At 38.4% G+C, this 21,375-nt stretch overlaps 1 protein-coding gene across 3 annotated transcripts in view; it reads right to left on the reverse strand.

Annotated features, from left to right (window-relative positions):
* Positions 1–21,375, reverse strand: part of PDE7B (phosphodiesterase 7B) — a 233,502-nt gene that overhangs the window by 38,105 nt on the left and 174,022 nt on the right. For 2 of the 3 annotated variants that reach the window (XM_026087431.1, XM_026087430.1), the window contains one exon: positions 4,208–4,291. The exons of the other annotated variant lie outside the window; for it this stretch is intronic. In XM_026087431.1, coding sequence (XP_025943216.1) covers positions 4,208–4,291 — 84 coding nt within the window. The remainder of the gene's footprint in view (positions 1–4,207; positions 4,292–21,375) is intronic. 3 annotated transcript variants of the gene reach the window in all.

Consider the following 21,375-nt stretch of genomic DNA (forward strand, 5'->3'; position numbering starts at 1 on the left):
TCAATCAGAGAATTAAATTACTGCTGCCTTACTACTAAGACACTTTATTTCTGAAATCCAAAATGTGCTTCACTCAAAGGAAAATTGGATGAAGTTAGTTTTCACTGTAGGAGTGCTTCAAGTTCTAAATTATTACACTACACATATTCAGATTAGCCACTCTTCTGTCTTGGGAATGCATAAAGGTTCATTTAATTTATAGAAATGCAGAAGTGCCAACAAACTGCCATCATTTATTTCAGCCTCTGTTAGTTTCAGCTACAAGCTAGATCTACCAAGTCTAGAGTCAAACTTTCCTAAAATTTGTGAGGTTTTGGTTTGGAATCAATCTTACACCATTTACACATGTTGCTCTACAGCACTTAATACTCCTCTATTCCATCCCATTACTCATTCTGGAAAATAGTGCTTCTCAGTGTTAAGTCACTCTTTTTTTTTTTTTTTTTTAATAGAATGTCACTCACTCATCTTTGTTCCGCTGCTCCCATTTTAAGGAATGTCTTATTTGCAAAAAGAAGAAACTCTTTCCCAATTTTTCCTATCAATCTCTAAGATTGCGCAAAACTTGTACCTTTCAGTTTAGGAGACATTTGTAAAGTTGAATATTCGCTCATCAGCGCCCTAGTTAACATGGGGCCTCAAGTCTGCCATGTTTGGCTTATTTTTTCTGAGGTATACCTGTGGCCATCAGGAGCAAGTGGTCCTCTTGTCTTTGTTATGGCAGGATGGGAAAATGGTTGGTCAGCTTGCCTCTTGCGGATCTTAATACTGGGCTGGCTAACGTCACCTGCCCCAGCTTTCCTGAGGAGGGGAGCTGCTATGTAGTTTCCCCTGGAGGTGCTGGGTCCATACTATGAACAGGAATGAGCATCTGGTCGGTGATGCAGGTCTCCACAAGTTGCAGGGACCGACTCAGGAGGCTGAGGCAAACGTACACTCCTAGCAACACGGGAACTAGGAGTCTCTGGTGACAAGGGTGTATTTTACATTCAATCTTGTATTCTAGAATTACGTCCTAGTTCCAAAAGTCACCAGGTACAGCTCAAGAAAAGCTTGCAACTATGTACCAAAAAGACAGGAAGATGCTAAAGCCTTGCATTTCCTCCAGATAGGATCCTGCAAAATCCTCATGGCCTTGACAGTGTGGTACTCACAAAGTGAAATAACTCTCACTGAGTTTCTATATATCACAGACAGGCACTGGAGGAATGTTTAGATGGCATCACAGACACTAGCTCAAACAGCAAGAAGCAAACACTAATCCGGTTGGCTTTGATTAAGGCTATAGAAGATCCCGTTTTCAGAAGACAGGAAGTTTTCCTATCCAAAAAGACTTAACAGTGTCTTAAATTACGCAGTGACATTACTACAGGAATCCAGAAAAAACAGAAGATATGGTCTACTCAATGTTAACCCATACAAGTCATAGCATGGAAAAACTTACTAGCTTGACTGAATTTGTAAGTATGTTAAAACAGTTATATTTAAGTAATGTTGTTGCCATTAAATAGCAATAACCTGAAATTTTAAAGAAAATGTTAAGTATTTGTTTAAGAGCGAGCTTCAGTGTTTTTATTTATTTTGAAAAATGGTGGTATTGCATTTGGAATAACATTTCAGATCGTACAGAGAATTATCAGATGGAACTATTTAAGCTCCATTTGTCTGAATTAGCAAGAAGGTGGAGTAATGTTTATGATGCACTTCTTTATAAATTCTGAGGATATTCACTATTCAGTTTTCTCTGCCTCATCCCTCTCTTCCTCATTGCAACAGTTTTTTAGTATACAATTGCTGCCTATCAGTTATTGCTCCAAAACAAACTGATACCAAAACATGGTATCAGAGTTTTACTGTAAGTATTTCTTGGGCATTTTTCAAAAAAGCTTGCAATAGTGACATTTATATGATCTGTTTCCTTTTGTTAGGATGTACAGCAACCATGTTTCTTTTACCACTTATACAGTATGTACAGAAGAAATTGATTTGACAAATGGATATATAGACAAATAAAATAAAAGTCTGTTTACTTCCTGGAAATACATGTCTGCATGCTCAGGCACTGAGCAGGTTCATGTACCTGTAGGACACCAAGTGAGCTTGGCCCAGCGCACTTGCCATCTACAAAATTAGCAGTTAAGTGCCTAGAAATATCACATGATTTTGGACTGAAAAAGTAACCTAGCACCACTTCCAAGGCAGAAAAGAGGAAATACACAAAAACCTGAAAACAATGAGAAATCCAAAATCAGGATCATGGCTTTTTCTTACATATAGAAAGATCAAACATGATCAGCCTTAGTTCAGATCTTCTTTCAGATTAAGGAAAAGCAGCAAAAAGAAAGAATAAATCAGAAGCCCCCAGGAGAGAGGACACAGGAACAGAAGCACAAAAGACCCAGCTGCCCTATGCAGGAGCAAAGAGTCCACTGGGCTTGAAGGTGCATTTAGAGTAAGGCATCTCTTTTAAGTTCAGTAGTTATACCAGAAGGGTTATGCTGACTGCCCTACTCCTTGCATGATCAAAGGCTCAGCATGCACCACTACCTTTCACTTCACAGATCTCCCCCTAGATGTCCCAAGTAAAGCACTAGCACTTCCCAGAAGTTGGCAGGATCTGAAGGATGGCAGGGTTCAGCTACAGGGAGCAAAAAAGAAAGGCCTATCTCCAAACAAAAAGGTGGAAAATGTTTAGTTTCTTTTATCAGGGAGAGGAAAGAACATATATGATGAGAATTTAAAGTAACATTTATACATCTAAAATAAAAATGAAATAATGAATTAATCTAGTTCCAGGCAAATGTGGACATTTATTCACTTCTACTGTATGAATGGAAAGTGTTTTATATACTTTCCGTCTTTATAAGAGAATCAACCATACTTCCACTTAGCCTAAAATGTTTTTTTTCTTCACATTTTTCATAGGCAAGCCAGAATGAAATTCTCCTCAGAACTCAGCTCAACCACTGTATTATTCCTTGTTTGTCCTCAGCAAATTGCTGGACCCATCTTAGCTCTTATGTCTTTCTAGCTCAGCCATAGCAAGCACTCCGATGGACTTATGACTTAGAAAATATCTTTTATAAAAAAGACTGAAAGCAAGCAGTTTGCCAGACTGTAGTAATTTTGCCAGCTTGTGGGAGTGCAGCATATCAGAGCCCAAGCTCGTTCTATTAGTAGCTCTTTTCTCCTGTGTTCATGCCAGGCCTCACCCTTTTCAGCTGTTCTTCTTTCCCCCCTTCCTGCCACCTACCTCCCCGCTCTTCCCAGTAGTTCTGGCAAGCAGTTACAGCAAGAAAATTTAAAACTTTGGTTTCATAATTGCTTTTTAATGAAAAAACATGATCACTAGAAGAATAAAAATGTAATCACTAAACAAACTGTTGGAGTTTCACTCTATTTTGATGAGGACAGTAAATGACTTTTGTTTCAAATGTTAAATTGAGTGATCTGTGCAGCACATGAGGATACATCTAGATCTGCCTGTATCTGAACATCGGGGTTACCACTGAATGCTAGAGGACCCAAGACTAAGAGTTCACTGTTTTTTATTTTTGCACCCTGGCTAATGCGTTTGCATCAGTACAGAGAATTCATGAGGTGAACCCCCCCCCCCTCCTCCTCCCTTTTTTTTTTTTAAGATTTGCTCTCCTTTATTTACAACAGTGGCAAAATAACTTCAATCAGAATGAGGTTAAGATTATTTTTAACAGATGTTCACTGCTGGCCTGACCCAAAATCCATTGACGTCAATGAGAAGACTCCATGGGGCTTTGGATTGGGTTCTAATTGTTGGAAAAATTAATGTTATTGTAAACCACTGGTCAGTGTTGTCACATGTTCCCCTTCTTTGCCAATTCTATATGACCGGATAACAGACTCACATAAATCTGTTCCAACTGCTGGCTAAGAGGCTAAAGGACATAGAGGTTTATGTTTTTAATTCTGAAGCGCCCCCTTCCTCCCCCACAGCACACACCATGGCAGTACTGTATTTACTCGGCAGACTCAGCATTATGGACAGTATTCACATAATCAAAGCATTTCACAGTCAAGAACTAAGTGGGAATAATAGAATTATTAATGTTGACTGTATGAAGACAGCCAGACTACAAATATGTATGAAACAAAATACTTTGGTCATATACATTCAACACTGATTTTAATATATTTAAAAATTCAGAACTGAGTGAGGGGATGCACTTACTGTTAAGAAGACGGAAGTCGATAAACGGGTAGGAGCCACGGCGCTCAGCAAGAACCCCTGTCTGACCTCTCACCCGTGCATCTCCTGCAAAACACAAAATCCCCGGAGATGTCAGAAAGGGCAGCTGCCTTTCTCTGCTGTTTAGATCTAGATCTGTTTTCTGTTCAAACTGGTGATGTTACACTCCTCTAGTGGGAAAACTCAGGTCCAAAAAATCATCTCCCCTGACATCCCTGTATGCATCCATGCATTTAGTAAAGCAGTGCAGTTGATCCTCTTACCAGAACAAAAGGTCTAAAAAGACATATCCATCCTATTGAACAGCTTCTCAACTAGTAAGGAGACTCACACTGCTTCAGGAGAACTCTGTAGTCTAKTTTTTTGTTCAAACAATACCAGTTGGATACTGAATGTCGCAACATTAAACTCGAAGGACTCAACCTGGGACAAGGATCACAGTACAATGCTGTTCTGCAAATGATCCAAATCTAACAAGACTAATGCTGCCAACCACTTCTAAAAATAAAAATAAAAAAAAAAAATCCCCAAACAAAATCAACCCCCCCCAAAATCTCCAAAGTCATGGGGTCTCGAATTCATGAGATGATAAAAAAGGAACATATTTTGGTTTCTTTTTCACTTTCTGCTGTTTCAGCACTCCATTTTCCTCTTCAGACATTAAAGTTGCTTTCTTTAAATGAAAGTTGATGTTCTCAGATAAGCATCACTCCAGAGATTTAGAATATATATTTAAATATTAGAAAATTACTATGCAATTGTAAGAATTAATATCACTGTGTAATTCACATTGACTAGAACCTGACTTACCATGTAATATTGATGAAACAGGCAAAACTGATTTAAGTGAAATACTGTTCAGCACGAATAGCAATTGCAAAATCTCTACATAGCTAGGAAGTACTGGGAAGTAGATGTAATTTTTACATTTCCATAATTTTAAATATCTTGTACTGTAATTTACTCATGTCTTGATAGGTAAATCACAAGACCAAAACATTAAACATTCTTAAATAAGACTGAGCTTGGAGATTTTGGGAGCTGGGGTTGAAGTCTTCAAAAGTTCTGTACAAGACTAATTCCTCCTCTCCAGGAGCACAGCCCATAGTGTTGAAAGCACACCCACAGTACTTCCTGAGACAGCTCGCACTGTGGGCCTCTCAAAGTTTGCAATAAAATTATGAATTATTAGTTATTTTGAATAATGCTTCCTCTGGGATCTGAATGCARCATCTGAGTAGTCTAAACAAAAAGAACTGAAGAATTTGGCTGCTAGCTTCTACTGCTTATGTTTAAAAACAAGAAAACATCTTGCAGCACAAAAGAAGGACCTAGTTAGATACTGTTATTTCTTCTATCTAATGTTCACTTAAAACATGCTTACAATTATTTTTAAGGGATGAAGGCCAAGTAAAAACTATTAAGCTGAATATTCTAGGCAGAGAAAGTCTTCTGTGCCCTCTAGGAGTCCTTAGAGGTACAAAAGACATAGGACCGGAGCATGCAGTCAAATTAAGAATATTTCAAACACAATCACTTTAGATTATAAGTACAAATCTATTTTCTGTCTTTCCTACTTGTATTTTGCTTTTTTGTCCCCAGAGACAGACCATGCATTACCTGTATTCAGCTCCCACTTGGCAAGCACGAGCTGTCTGTCACTGGCTCTAAGGATCCAGCCCCAAACAACTCAAGCAGTTATTGACCCCACTTACCCCTCCTGACAGCAGGGGCAGGAGGTGCAACCCTCCCCTTGCTCTTCAGCTGCTGCAGTTCAAATATGTGATAACTGCATGGGCCTATCTTCATTGGCTATTTAAAACAATGTGTGACTGTGGCAGCTGAGGTAGAGAAACCTATTTCCCTGTGATCCTTCTGCTAAAAGGCAGAAGGGTGGAGCGAAGAGCTGAACTGTTTGTAAAATACCAAAGCAAGATTCATCAGCACCCATGAGTCAGAGTTCACAAGCCAGCACCCTTACTTACAAGTACTGCTTTCTGCCACAGGTAGACCCATCAAATTGGGTGAGTCATGAAGAAAGAGTAAGAATGGCAGCCATATGGTACACATAATGTAAACCAAAAAAATCAGACAGGCTTGAGCCTGTCACTAGAACAAGCATCAGCAAATTAAGAACGGGTGCAAATTCAGAGCATGCTTTGATCCAGGCTTTTGTTTTTTCTGCACGCACCAATGAATTAACAGGAAACTGCAAACAGAACTGATAAACATGTCACTGATGTGAGTAAATCAGCAAATAACTCAGAACACTTTGAAAGACAGAAATTCAAAATTCAAAAATCTGAAAAAAGAAAGACATATGATATTGTAAATCCAGGAAGAATGATTTTCTTTCTGGACATGAAAGAATAATATCAGATCAAGAAAGGTATCATATTACTAGTGAATAACAAAGGCATACACATTTACACATGGAAAAAATTATCCAACTCTGATCCCAAATTTTGATGAAGAGAAATATTAAAGGTAAGTAGACAACTGGAACACAGAAGAAAATGCAACATGGGCTTACCAAAAGTAGACCATACAAGATAAAACCTGATACTGAATTACCTTGAATAAAATAGTTAATTGTTAAACAAGAAAAAAAAAAACCTAGTGTGTTTCAACCATATGGACTTCAATAAGCATATCAGGGAAGGCAAGAGACAAGTACAAATACTGTTACTTGGAAAAGACTAAAGGTAAGAAGATAATATGGTACGCTGAAAGAAAACTATTGTGCTGGGGAACAATTACTGTCATGGTCTTTCAAAGATTCCTATTGGGAACAGTGTTAAAAATTTTATTAGCCATCTTGGCACAGAAGTAGGAGAATACTAATGAAATTTGATGATAACACAAAGCTGGGAGATATCAGGTATATATGGCTACAACTATTTTAAATACATCTCACTGCTACTGCTACCTTCTCTGCCACAGCTGCTCTACGGCCCAGCTGCCTGCAACTTCCACATACATTTTCCTGGTAGACCAACTTCCTCTCATGGTCCTGCTGCTGTCTCCTGCAGAATTAAAGCCTACCTAACTCAGATACATATATACATTATTCAGGCAAGGTAATTCCAGTAAAGAGGGGTAAATCTATGCAGGTATTGATAACATTAGACAAAACACCTGGTGTAAGTTCATCTGAAACACTGTGTCTGAGAAAACTGAATTCCTCTTGGAAAAGCACCAGAAAGGGAAAAGAACCATTTAGATCATCAGAAGAATAAGATTCTCAAGGAGGAGATGAAAACAATCTAAGTAGCTCATAGCGAGGGCTGTATAAATCTTGAAAGATTACCTGAAACAGTTAAAGATCATGCATCATAATCAACAAACTTGCTACCAGTTCTGTATTCTTCAAGCAAAGCCAAAGTGAATGAGTTTTAAGCAGCAAACCTGAGGACTTAGGGCTGAAGTAGTGGAAAATTACTGATGATTCCAGCTGACTGTGTCATTTTACGTTTTTTACAGACAATAAAAGATTGGGCTGCATCTAGCACTGCAGAAATCTATGCAGAATAAATCTGCATCCCCACTTGTTTAGTAAAAGCCACTAAAAACTTTATGTTCAAGGATTATTAACTTTACCTTCAGGAAAGGCAAGTTTCTGATGAGTAAAAGATGTTATCAGGTAGCTCTACCTAATGAATCTGTTATTTCAAAATACCTTGCCAGGTGCCACCTAGTCTCTTGCTACATCATTAGGGAAAGATTAGTTAGGAAGTGGTGGTGGGCTAAATCACCCACATCTGCCTTCCTCTATTCTCTTCTTGGCTCACATTTGGAAAACATTTATATTCTTCTCCATCACTTTTAATTACATGTAAGTACACTCAACAGAGATAATAAAATATGGATTGCACCAGATGTACACCACAGCATGTGATTTCTAACTTCTTTAAGGCAAGGGCTGTTAATGGTGAAACACCAGATTGTTTTTTTCTTTAGAGAGAGGACTTTTGAGGAGGACTTTCGAGGAGGACTTTCATCAATATCCTAGACCTCTACATCAGCACCTGCTATTTTAGTGACTGAGTTACTAGACAGTAACATGTTTACCTGCCAAGGATTATGAGCCTGTGGTAGGTGGGGAGAAATGGACTAGTTTATGTATGTCCAAATTTCCACTTGGTATCCATATTCCTGTGTGGACTGGGGTCCCCAAAGCATACTAGAAGACTTGATCTCCATGAATACATGATATGAAACCTGGTTCCCTTGTGTAAGCTTCCATTCCTTTGCTTTCCAAGTTAAAGTCAAGCTAAACAATTGTTCTGACAATTTATACAATTAGCAGTTTCAGATAATTAATCCTTTTTGTTGTGAAAGGAAGGATTCTGTGGAAACAAGGCAGGAAATTTTGACAGCTTATTGTGTTCCCAAGTGAAACAGAGAGGGCAAAGGGAAACGGTAAGGGTACAGGTCCTCTTTTGCATCCTCGGGCTGAAGATAGAGGGCTGGAACATTTCCGATTACAAACACGAAGAATTTGAGCCTTGGGGGAGCCCAGAACTAGATGCAGCCACGAGAAATTCCAGAGGAGACAACTCTGAGGGAAACCACTGCACACTTGAATTTTACCTTTTCCTCGTTAAAACAGATATGAAAACAAACCAAACAAGTCTGGAGAAGGTAACAGGCGTCTTTCTATGTGGCACATTATACAACCGATAGCAAGGACTGATACGCATGACAAATTATAGTACAGGAAAATCAAATACGGGGCAAGAAACACAACCGTAGTGTCAACGTAATTTCAAGATGGGCAGAAAGGTTAAGGAAAGAATTAGGCAGCTCGGAGCTGCCTCGACATCTGGAGCGAAGAACCATCTGCACTAAAGAAAACAACTTCTCCAAGACTTGCCTGAAATGACGTGGGATTCAATTTCACTGAGCAAGCACAACAAATTAGGAGAGAAAACAGGGCTACAGCCGTGACAAAACAACAAAGCTGCTTCATGCACCAGAAGTTAGGATGAGCCACCAAATTATCGATTTTATTTAGYATACAGCTCCATGTGGTAAGTCATGAATACCACAGAGAATTCACAAGAAGTTAGAAATATTTACTCTAGTCAGACTTTTCTACGATTTTATCCAAATATTTCTTAAGCTGACTGTTTTAGGATACATACTGCAGTGGCTGACTACTTCCCATGGAAAACAGAATGGCAGTAATAAGGCCTCTAGTGGACTCCATGGAGTCCCTGGCTCTTTTACTATTTCAGTTAATAAAAAGTCTTGGGATTTCTGAGATGGAGGAAGATGAGTTGTTGATGTTTTACATGTCATTCTGCTTTTGGTGGAAAGCTTTCTAAAGGAGGAAAGTGTTGCCATGTAGAAGTAGGCAAACTCAGACTACAAGTTAGAAAAATTACTAGAATTACTTTTAATTTGAAAAATTTTCAGGCTTGTTCATGCCTGATTCATATTTGTACTTGTTTGGCTTATTTTATTCTGTTGTCTTAGTGTTAGAAAAATTATAATTATAAATTGCTGTCTGGAAAAAGCATTTTAGGCAGAGTTCCTCATGTGCATAAGTTTTTCAGTGAACAAGAACATTTCCTCTGAACAGATCCAATGAGACAGACATGGGAGGCTACAGAGGCTGAATAACTCTCCTCTCCAACAGGAGAACTGGGGCAGTCACCTCACTTGACCCATTTTTAAGCACCAGACTTTCAAGCATGTAAATATTTCAAAACATGAGGGTTTCTGCCCCATACAATGCATGTTTCTACTATTTCTGGTAGCAGTCCTAATTAGCTCTCAAGCAGTGCTTTCATCCAGTATGTTCTGCAGTTTCATTTCAGAATATTCTGCAAAGCAAGATAACTGTTGATATTCCCTTATTACAAAAAAGCGATAAAATGATGGTGCAGAATATTACACAGGAAATCACTTAATTCCCCCTGCAGCAGTCTACCCTGTGAACATACAACCTCCAAGCAGTAATAAGTAAATAAATGAATAGACTGTTGCTTCTACAGGTAATACATTCTCAGCTTAAGGCTTGAATTAATTTTCAAAGTTTTTATCTGCTTCCTTTTTCAAAGCAGAAACTTAAACAAGTTGAATGAAAATAGGCATTTCCCATGGAGATTTCAATTCCTAGAAAAAAGTCTCTTTCACTTAAAAAATAAATATTTTGCTATATATTTTTTTACCACTCAGTTACTTGAAATTCAGCTATTTAAAATGCCATCTCCAGATCAGCAACAGTTGAAGATGAAACATTTCACTCATCTTCTGTTTTCTTATCAAATTGTATTTGGAGTGAATGGTAGATTTCAAGCTCAACATGAACTACCAGCCCTGCCTGGCTGTACTGGGCAACTGCAATTTCTGCCCTCTTCTACTAAAATCTGTACAACTGCCCTATCTTAGCTGCTTAAACAATATTAACAGCGTTGCTTGTGCCTATCCAGATACACGCCAGAAACAGAAAATGGCAATCTGCTCATAAAGCCCGCCTCAGTACTAGAAGTCTCCTGATAAGATCGCTTTTGCGCTGATATATAGCCTGGATATACAGCCGGGGGAAGATATTAGGATCCACAGGTATGTGTGTTTTTTTTTTAACACCTGGTCCATTTTGGCACATGAGCATCTTGAGTAAAGGTAACTAAAAATGTTTTACGGACACCTTTGAAATCCTTCTTTAAACCTTATCAGTAGTTTGGGGTAAAAGATTTTGGACTGAAATATCCTGAGGCAAAACTATTACAACACTGTAGCAGACTTTGAAAAAATGCTTGCAGACAAACTGAAATCCAGGAGGAAGAAAAAGCTGCTCACAGAGAATCAGTTAGCAGCAGTCATTGGAAATTCATATGCTCAACCAGTTGCCATATTGTTCTCTTCGCCCATGTGTTTACTCTTGCATGAGCAAACACAGACTGCATGACAAAATAACCACCTCCAACTGAAAAAATGGTCTGAGTCTATGATGACAGACAATCCTAAATATTCCAAACAAGGTAACTTCCCCAAAAGTCAGTAGATGACACTGCACGGGGAATGCTCTCAATTGTTTCAGGGTTTGATAATGGGCTAGGAATATTGCCTGAAGCCCAGATTTATTTCACCCAACCTTTGGCACAAGTCAGTGGAGAGGAATAGGTGCCTCCACCCAGTGATTAACTCTTAAACGGACTATACTACCTTTCTGAGTTGCATGTTTTTGACTTTGACTATGCAGTGGGTCTAAGCTAACTCTGTTCCTAAATTAGGTGCCACAGTTATGAGCACAGCATAACGGAGGAAGAATCAGAGCCCTTGTCCGTGATGATGGTTTGTGGACAGCTGGGACCACACCAAGCCTTTTACCTTTAAGTATGCTACTAACTGTGATTATCCCTCTGACAGTTACTATTTATTTTGTAATAAATGTAATAGACACATTCAGTTTATGCTGATGTGGGCACACACAAAATACAGTGTGCAGGCACATACAGTGCAGTAAGCGCCTCAGTTAAACAAAAATCAGCGCTTGTTATGCAATAGTAATTGGACTGCTGTTTTTCTCTAAACTGAGAACCTGAAATAACTGTGTCCTAGTTACCACTGCGTGATAGTCATTTTACTATCAATATTTTCTAGCAAAAAGGACAAAAGTTTATATAAGCATTTATATAAGATATGAAACCACAGAACACAAGGACACAAAGGGAGCATGAGATCATGGGTAAAAGCCATGGACTACTTATTCACATACACACTTTTCATTTTGGAGAAATCAAAAATTCAGACATAGAAGTGTGCCAGGAAGTTTTGCAAAACTCAGCCAATAGCTTTCATATGTTAAAATAAAGATAGACAAGCCTTGGTATCTGGCAGGAAGGAAGCTTAATAGCCAGTTACTGATCTAAAAGAGGAGGCAGGTCTTGCAAAAAAAGAATGCAACGAGAAAGCACAGGGACTTGTATAGATATACTATTATAAATGCAGAAGACAGAAATCATCCATCACCACCTCTGTACCTGAAGGGAACAGCTTAGACAACCACCTTGACTTTGGTAAATATTTTGCTTCAACTATATAATAACCAGCTAGCACTTACTACCTAGAAGGCTGAACTCACTAGTCAAAGAAAGGAAGGAAAGTCTGGGAAAACAGGGAGCTAGGAGGAGACATGGCATACTCTGCCTCTGCTTCTCTTTTTCAAGTGATCCCTTTACAATCCCAGTTCTTGCCTGAGCTGCAGCTTATAGCACTCCCAAGCAGTAGCCCCTGACCGACAGAGTCTTGGGAGTTTCACTGCTGCTCTGACCCTGCATGGCAGTATTTTGGCTGGCCTGAGTCTTACCATGCTGCTGCTGCTCAGCAAAGTTCACAGCAGTAAAAGTGGCCCCTTTGCTGGATCGGGAAACCAGACTTGTAGTGGGCTGGATCCTGTTAGTATTTTGAATGTTACTGTTTCCCGTGTCAGAGCTAAGAACCACCTGTCTGCATTTGGGAGTTTTTATATTGCATTATTGGAACTTTAGTCCTGCCTGCCTCCAAACATCCATCACTGACTTTTCATGGAAAGAGGATAGTAATGCTGGTAGGGCACTGAAATATCTTGTTAATTCTTGTCTTCTTAAATCATTAGATAGCTGGTAAATTACTCTGCATTAGAAGATGGGAGTTATGTCAGCTGGGAAGCAACAAAACTTGCTAGTTTTCTCACCTCTGAAATTAAATCTAAAATAACATGTTAAAAACTAAAGGATACATCTTGAAATGATAAAAGCTGTAATAAAAATCATAACAACAGCTACAGTGTGCTCTTAGCAACAGGTAGTAGGTTGCATTACCATGGTAACTTTGAAGTCTTACTGTCATACTTCTCCCATCCCTCTCCCATATAAATTATAGCATAAGGAAAAACACATTATTAATTACTTAAATTGTACTTCTTGGAATCTAGTCTTCTGCCAGACTCCCCACTACTAAAATAAATATGTACTTAACAACAATTTCTATAGACTTGTACACTTCCAGTCCACATTTTGTCAAAATACGTTAAGTAGTTTGATATAATAACTTCTATTTTACATTAGTGAAAGAGCACAAAGAATGTGTGTTTTGTTCAAGACCAATGACAAAACCATGTCCGGAGTTCAGGTCTTCCTCCATAGGCTCCACGCATTAGGTCAAGCTACTTCTTTTGCAAGTTCCTAAAAGATACGATTTTCTTCACTCATAGCTACATCCAGACCTTAAGCTGTCCAGACTATAAATTATTTTCTTAACCGTCATAAAATTCTAGCTATGGCTGCCCTTTCAGAGATCTCTTACCACTTGCCTATGTTTTGCAACTTCCAGCTGAAACTGTCTCAAACTTCTACATGCGATTCTATTACGTGTATTTCTGATTTGAACATTATCAGTGCTTTAAATGATTCCACTATGAGACCAGAACTGGACCTCTTGAATCTTTCAATGATGGTTTTGAAGTTGAAGAGTAGGTTCTTTTTCTGCAGAAAGTTGAGGTAATAATTGTTGAACATTTGTTCACAAGTTTCCTTTCCTATTTTTCATTCTCATTTCTCACCTATGTATAATATTTATTAGGTGAAATTTTTAATGTGCATTGTTAATGGAATTATTTTTATTTTACAGGTTCCTCAGGAACAATTATTTGCAAGTATATGTATTTTATTCTGGGTTGATTAACATTCTCATTTTCTGCTCTGGCAACATTATATAGTCAGGCTGAAATTTTAAGTATGATACTGCAATCCACATACGTCTAACAGAGCCAATTAGTAAAATTTGATATATTATATATTTTTTATTTACATCAAATAATAATTGATATCATGACATAAATGTTAATAGTAAAACCCTCATAATTTCAAGTGGAATAGAACAACTGGAGCTTACATTTGAGAAATATTCAATAATTTGAGATTAACTGTTTCATTTCTGAGAGAGAAAGAGAGGACACTCTGGGAATTAAAGCACTGAATGACGGTCATAAGCCCTGAGCTCATTTCTTCGTTTCAATGCCTCAGTTTTTCACTTCTCTGTTTTGTCTGTCCTGTGTAGACCCTAAGTTCCCTAACACAAGGCCTCAGTGGCTGAAGGGGATCTAGTCCCAGTACTGCAGTCCTGGTCATGGTTTCTACATAACTGTAATACAAACATCAATTATATTCGCTTTTCATACTACCAATAGTTAAGTCAGACACTATTCAAAGAAAATGAATTCAGAGGTTTCTCCTCATACCGTCAACTCAAAATTTGCTTTCAACTGTGAAAAGACTATTTCCACAGCCTTGCCCATGAGATTTTTACACCATCTGTCTCCAATGAAACTACAAAAGATATGCATTCAAAACTGTCAGTAGCAACCCAACAATTACCATTATTTCAACCCATCTCCCTAATTCTGTAACAACTCAGCCAAAACCTAATCTCTACCTGTTACCAGATTTTACACAATGGCAGTTTTGTTTGTGGAAAACCCTTCTTCATTTTATACCGGCATTGCATGGCTGCCACGTTCTCCTTACACGAGAGGAGATTCAGTCTCTTCCGACTCAGCCTGCTCCCTGTATCTAACACTTCTGTCTAAAGGTCATAAGGTGCTTACACGCCCCTTTAAGGTACATCAGTACAGAGTCAGCTTTACAGGTAATTAAGTGAGACTCTAAAGTAAATGAATCTCGGTCTTGTGCATCAACCGTATGCTCGTTCTTCCTCATCGGTCCCTGCGCGCCCTTCCTCCCCTCTTTTCCACCTCCCCTTGGCACTATTTTTCTTAACTCCAATGTGACCCTTCCTCCTTCCCTTCCCTTTGACTCACAGCTCGCTCAGTTTCCCATCTAGGCACTCCAGCTTTTCCTGAGGTTGGAGTATTGCACGGCTCTGTACGAGGAAGCAGCAATAGCGGCCACTGCCTCCTCCTGATGGGACTGCCCCGGGAGCCCTCGTGGCTGGGAGACAGCAACAACTGGCCAGGGAGGAGGAGGAAGCTCTGAGCGCTGGCTCCAACGTGGGCCAAGTTGCCTGTAATATCTTGCAGGGGAAAACTTCACTCGCTGCCTGAAGCTTTGCTGTGAGGAAGAGTTTTATCTTGCACAAGAGACAGCAGGAGCCAAATGCTTGAGATTAAGGAAGTTTTTTTAGTCAACTTTTGTTTGTTCATCATATGCTGTAATAAATTCTCTTTTGTATTCAAAAGCAGTAGCTAGAGTCAAAAGCTGGGAAATTTCTTTGTTTGAATCGGTTTTACGTTCTCTGTGGAACACATAAATACCTCCATAACTCAATGAATTATTGAACAATAAGGCAAGAGAACTGTTAAAACAGAGACAGGTACCCTTACTGCTAATTGCTTATTCAAGATAAGTGTTGCTTGAGCTAGGCAACATTTTATCATGCAATATTTTTGCATCAGAAAATATTATTCTGATAAAATGCTTTTTCCTAAAAGAATGTTTTTCTGCTTAGAAATCAAATAAAAATGACATATGCAGATAATATAGATGTTTGGAGTGGAATGTTTTTATTTTGATGCTAGACGCAGGAATAAAGCTGCATGAAGTGGAAACAAAGCCTGACTGTTCTACAGCTTGCAAAGTGCTTCTCTTCTCTTGCTTTTTGCACCATACTTTCCAAACAACACGTAAATCTTATGGGCAGTGGGCTGGATTTTCAGTCCTCCCCTCCCCCCCCCAACCTCCAAATTCAAAGACCTAACCTGGCTAGATTTTAGCAAATACCTTATCTCTTGTAAAAAATTCTGTTTCTAACATGGATAATCTTGAAGTTATCTGCTATGAAAGGGCAAATTTGGATAGGTTATCAYGAGCTATTTCTAACACTCTTTGTTGAGGAGATTAAGTTGTTTCTAGCAATCTTTGTTGACGAGACTGGGTCCTGCCTTGGGACTCCCAATATTTTTTTTCACTAGGAGAAACTAAAGCTAACTCTTTCACTGCTTTGTTTTTCTACGTATCCCAGTCAAAAAAGCACAGAGTATGTACCTGTATATGTAAACCTGTATATACCTATATCAGCCTGAACGAATGTGAACATATTACACTAATCACAGTCATATTAAATCACATTTTTATATGTATTTAAATAAAAAAATAAACTTTTAAATTGAAAACTGAATTTTTGATAAATGTAAAAAATGCAATAACCATTTTCAATAAACATTTGATTAAGTGTATCAAGATTTAAGATGAAAGAAATTTTACAAGGCCATCTTTCAATAAAAATATTCATTAATAAATAAAATAATAAATAAAAATATTCATTAAAATATTTCAGCCATCTTCAATACCTGTTTTGTAGCTTGTGGAGCTTAGAGAAACTTAGAAAAACTCTGTGGCCGGGATATTCTGTGGAAGCCCCCTCTTGCATTTCTCACAAGCTCCTCTGAAGCACCTTGTATTCTTCAGAATTGGAAAAATAACACCAGACTAAAGAGACCACTGATCTAGATCATGCACTGTCAATGCTATGTACACATGCATAAAAAATTTAAAACTTTAGAAAAGCTTCTTTGTGGGGTGCCAGAAGTGGAAGACCTTGATCAATCTCGGTATACTCAGAAATATTAACCTACCCTCTGTGCCCCATTCACTGTTACGGTTCAGTTACATCAAATATTTACTGGCTAAAGGACAATTAAATAGCAGTTTACCTTCTTTACTCTTTATTCAATGCACATTCATAAAAGAAGTGGCCTGGCTCAGACAAAAATGATTAGCTACATATTTCTGTAATTAGAATACTGTTGGTAAACAAATCTAATCAGGTGCTTGCCATTGGCAAAAAATCCTATTTCCCTAAGACTTTGTTTCACGTTTCCCTTCGTTTGCAATGGCTGACCCCTGGGATGCCAAGTAGCTTCATTACCAACTGCCTCCCTGACAGCCTTCCCCAGCAGATGTGCCGGCACCACCAGCTTAGCTGAGCCCATCAGACGTGTAAGCTGCTGTCAGGTAGCCTCTGTCTGGCTTGTCCTTGTGAATATTGGTTCTATCCCAGCTCCTAATTCCAGAAACTGCAAAAACTTAATGTCTAAAAGGAAGAGGAACTACCAAGATATGGAGAGACGATTAAACATAGCTCTCTGTAGCCAGCATCCTTTCCAATGATCCTTAGTATCACAGTTTTCTTCACATCATCCTGTAATTATGTACATCTAATTCAGACTTCACATATACACTGTAGATATGAACAGYGATGTCACATAAGGGATTTGCACCAAACACCAGCCTTCAGGAGGGGAGACCAGGCGTGCCTGAAGGGAGAGATATCCTGTCTTGCCCTGGAAACAGAAATGGCTTGGGATTGGCTTTTCTCTAAGGAGGACGGACAGAGCAGGGGATGGAATATATTCTCCTCCTTCCTTGTCCACTGTATGTCCTTCTATAAAAAGTGGAAGAAAACCTGGTTTTCAGAGGGCAAACTACTCAGTGCTCAACCTTTTCATCAATAAATGTCCATTCAATAATCTTCCAAAACCACTATAAATGGATAGGAGCATGAAACAACACTGCAAAAATTGTATTACTAATATGGTACTTAATTTGCTAAGTGGCCTAACTCAAAGCTCTGGATACATAAACCATCAGCCTGGAGCTACACCTAGAAGCCGGGTCTGTGGTTTGGGCCCGCTGCCGGTGTTAAGTTTGCCAAAGCTTATCTATTGCGTCAGTGCCAAGAAGAGAGACATGAACAAGCGCTCCATAGTCTTCAGGAGCAGAGCAAGGCAGTTTTAATGGGGGAGCTGATAGTGCAAAGAACGCCAGGATCATACCCTTTTTTTTATAAATCTAAAGTCCCCATAAGAGTCCCCATAAGAAATTTCTATTTAATGTCTTGCAATTACTTTGTCATTTAAGAAATCCCACTAGTAAACATATTTAATTTTGCTATCTACATTCCTTTTTATTTGAAGTTAACAAAAAACCTTGCACCTTTTCCACCAATTTTCAATATAGAAAAAAGCAAACAAAACAAAGCCAACAAACATTATGAATATTTCAAACACATTTATATTAGAAATGCCAAGTCTTTTCATTGACAGCCTGTGCTGCAGCACTGCCTTTCTCCCCAACTGGGGCTGAAAACAGAAGCTCAGGCTTTTGTCTCCTACATTTTAATATGTTCCTTGGGAATTCAAATAATTGCTAAAGTCTTTCAGAGAAAGGAGGAAACTGCAATCTAATATTGCTAACGTAACACACAAGCAGATTTTTTTGGGTGGAGGCAAAAAACATTGAGATGTTTTTATAAATCCCAAAGGAACAATAAAGTGTACAAACAATATTTAAATTTTGTTTTGTCTCAAAATTTACCTTTAAATTACAGCTTAGTAACCCAAGAGTTCAGTTTTGGATATTCATTGAAGAGATCCTTTTCTGAGTAATCCAGCTTCCGAGGATCCTGCTCAAATAGCATTTTAAAGGAGAAAGAGCAAGACAGTTTCTTCAGTCTTTGCTTTTCACAAACCTCTGTAAATTCCAATAGAGAATAACTCTGGCAAAGACTTTTTTGGCACGTTGCATCGAGGCATATAAAAAGGTATTTCTCAACTCATCATACCCTTGGGCAATTCAAACTAAGCAGAGATTTTATCTTTTTTAGGCTTTTTTTGTTGTTGTTGTGGGCATTGCAAGATATAATAGGGAAAAAGCAGTAAGATTATTGACTTTTCTTCAAAAAAGATCAGCCTGAATAAACACTGAATGTGTCTTAAAGTAACATCCAGAAAACAGTTGTGTTTTTCCTAGACTCTACCTTAACAGTATATTCAGTAGCTTATAGTTACCAAAGAAATTTCAGGAACTGTGTGAAAAATAAGCTTAACTAGCGAGACTCTACTTACCAATGATAAATAAAGCAAATGTTCTGCAACTTAGACTTTGAACTTATTACAGAAAAGAGATTCAGAAACTCTTTGCTGGAAACCTCACAAGAACTTTCTCTCCCCAAGTATTTGGCTAGGTCTCATCAAATCTGTGAAACACTTATCTAAACACTTGAGAATTTCACAAAAGTTAAATTTTAATTTGGTTCTACACTGAAGAGAGAGTCCATGAAGATTTGTAAGAATCAACTCATCATTATCACATTGCAGACGAATATCACAAAATACTGTCTATAGTTGTAAAACTGACTAACGTTTTGGACCAGGTTCTAATCCAAGATGAGGAAAATGCTATACTCGGTTAGTTCCCATGTAGGTGTAGCAAGATAATGTGCACTGTACTCAAGGATATTCAAATACAGATACTATGTCAACTATGTAGAGAAAAAAGTTGAACAAAATTTTACCAATAAATAGAAAGGTGCCTAAAATCCTAATGAAGAATGTGTATTCCATCCTCCTTAAACTAAGCTTTCTATTTTATTTCTCCCCCAAACTTGATGGCTAAGTAATTCACCCTCCAGAATGTAGCAGGATCCATCCCAGCGTGAAGACACTGTTACAGAGACACATAAATAACTTCTAGCACCAGGTTATTCGTGTGACAAGTATACTGCAGCTGTGAGCTCACACTGGAGGCTTGTTGCTTCAGTGTGAGACATTCCTATTCTCCCATTTTTATAAAATAAAGCTCAGCAAATTATTATTATTATTATTATTATTTTCCCCTAGATCTCAGATATCAAGTACTGGTGTATAATTTGATGGAAAGACGTCCTTTTATCAGAATTAAGAGCTAAAAATCTCTACTTAACTTTTCCTTGTATAGCATACAGTCAGAGGATACCTTAAGCTCCAGAGGAAGAGAACAGAGCACATGTCTACAAAGACAGCTGAACTTACTACAGAACCCTGAAAACATCTTTACATATTTTGGGGCTAACATGTAAGAAGTTGCTAACTCTCTTAAAACTTGAGTTTAGAGCATGATTCTGGACCACTGGAATTTCAGGCCAGAATCTGGGACTGATTTTTCCACTCCAAATATTACTATTTCAAAAATATTATTAGAGCACAAGTTCTGGCCAGGACCATCTCCACACTGTGTACACTCAACAGTCAGTTCTAGAAGTCAAATTTATGTAAACTGTTTGCCTGACCACTCCCTCAAAGATTTTTCTCAATCTTGGAAATCTTCTGTCCCCATATAATTTCCAGAGTAATTTCCAGCTCTGCCAAGTCTTTTTGGTCTCCCTGTCTCTATTTCATCCTCCTTTAGTTTGTCAACACAGAAAAACCTTTCTCTCCAAAACAGAAAGGGTTCCCACTTCCCACTCCATGCACAGATATATAAGGTCTTTCGTTACGGGCAAATTTTTCCTACGTTTTACAAAGGTCTCTGTGAATCAGCTGAGGAAACCAGGAGGAGAGCTAGCTACCTTCACGCCCTTCCAGGGGCACACCGTTCTCGCTGATACCCCTGTGTCAGCACTGATCTCCAAGACTTCAATAAAAACATAACAATACAGGTAACGAGAAGTAGGAAGGATGAATATCCTTTACGTATACTACTAGGATGAAATAGGAAAACAGTTAATAGCAGTGTCATGCAGATGACACTGACTGCCTAGGCATAGTAGAGCACTATTCATTTACACTGAAGAATCCAAGTTGCCTGACACTTTCTTATTCTATTCTTTAAGCTTATAATTGCGGAAAAAGCCTTTCAAAAACAGGCACACACATTTCTGTATTATTGTGAAATGTCTGTCAGCTGTTGGTTTGGTTAACATGGAGGGGCAGAAAGATACAGGCTCCAAAATGTAATGAACTCAAAGTCCCAACATTGTCTGTTTCTCAACATCTGCAAGCAGGTAGAAATACACCTATGCAATGCAGTCCTAACTCGGGCCTTTGAAGCAATCACAAAGGTGGAAAGGACTTCAAAAGGTCATCTAAAAATGGTAGGACAGCTCTTTTTTAAAAGCAGTCATCTGGAAACACCACTCCCACAGCCTTTAGGATTACAGATTCACATAAAATAGAGGATAAGATGTGGAGAAAGAAGGTCAGGTAATCTTCTTGTCCTGAATGTAATCTTTTCCCAAGTGGCCTGGCTACTACTGCTACTCATACAAGGCTGTACAGAAGTGACAAGTTTATCCATTCACAAGCATGGCTCTCATTATTTCACTGTATACTTTCATATCAGTGCCAGTGTGTCCAATGCCTGAGTGCATAAAATGTGGGACTG

This window comes from Apteryx rowi, unplaced genomic scaffold (genome assembly GCF_003343035.1).
Source record: "Apteryx rowi isolate R43461 unplaced genomic scaffold, aptRow1 scaffold_716, whole genome shotgun sequence".
NCBI lineage: Eukaryota > Metazoa > Chordata > Aves > Apterygiformes > Apterygidae > Apteryx > Apteryx rowi.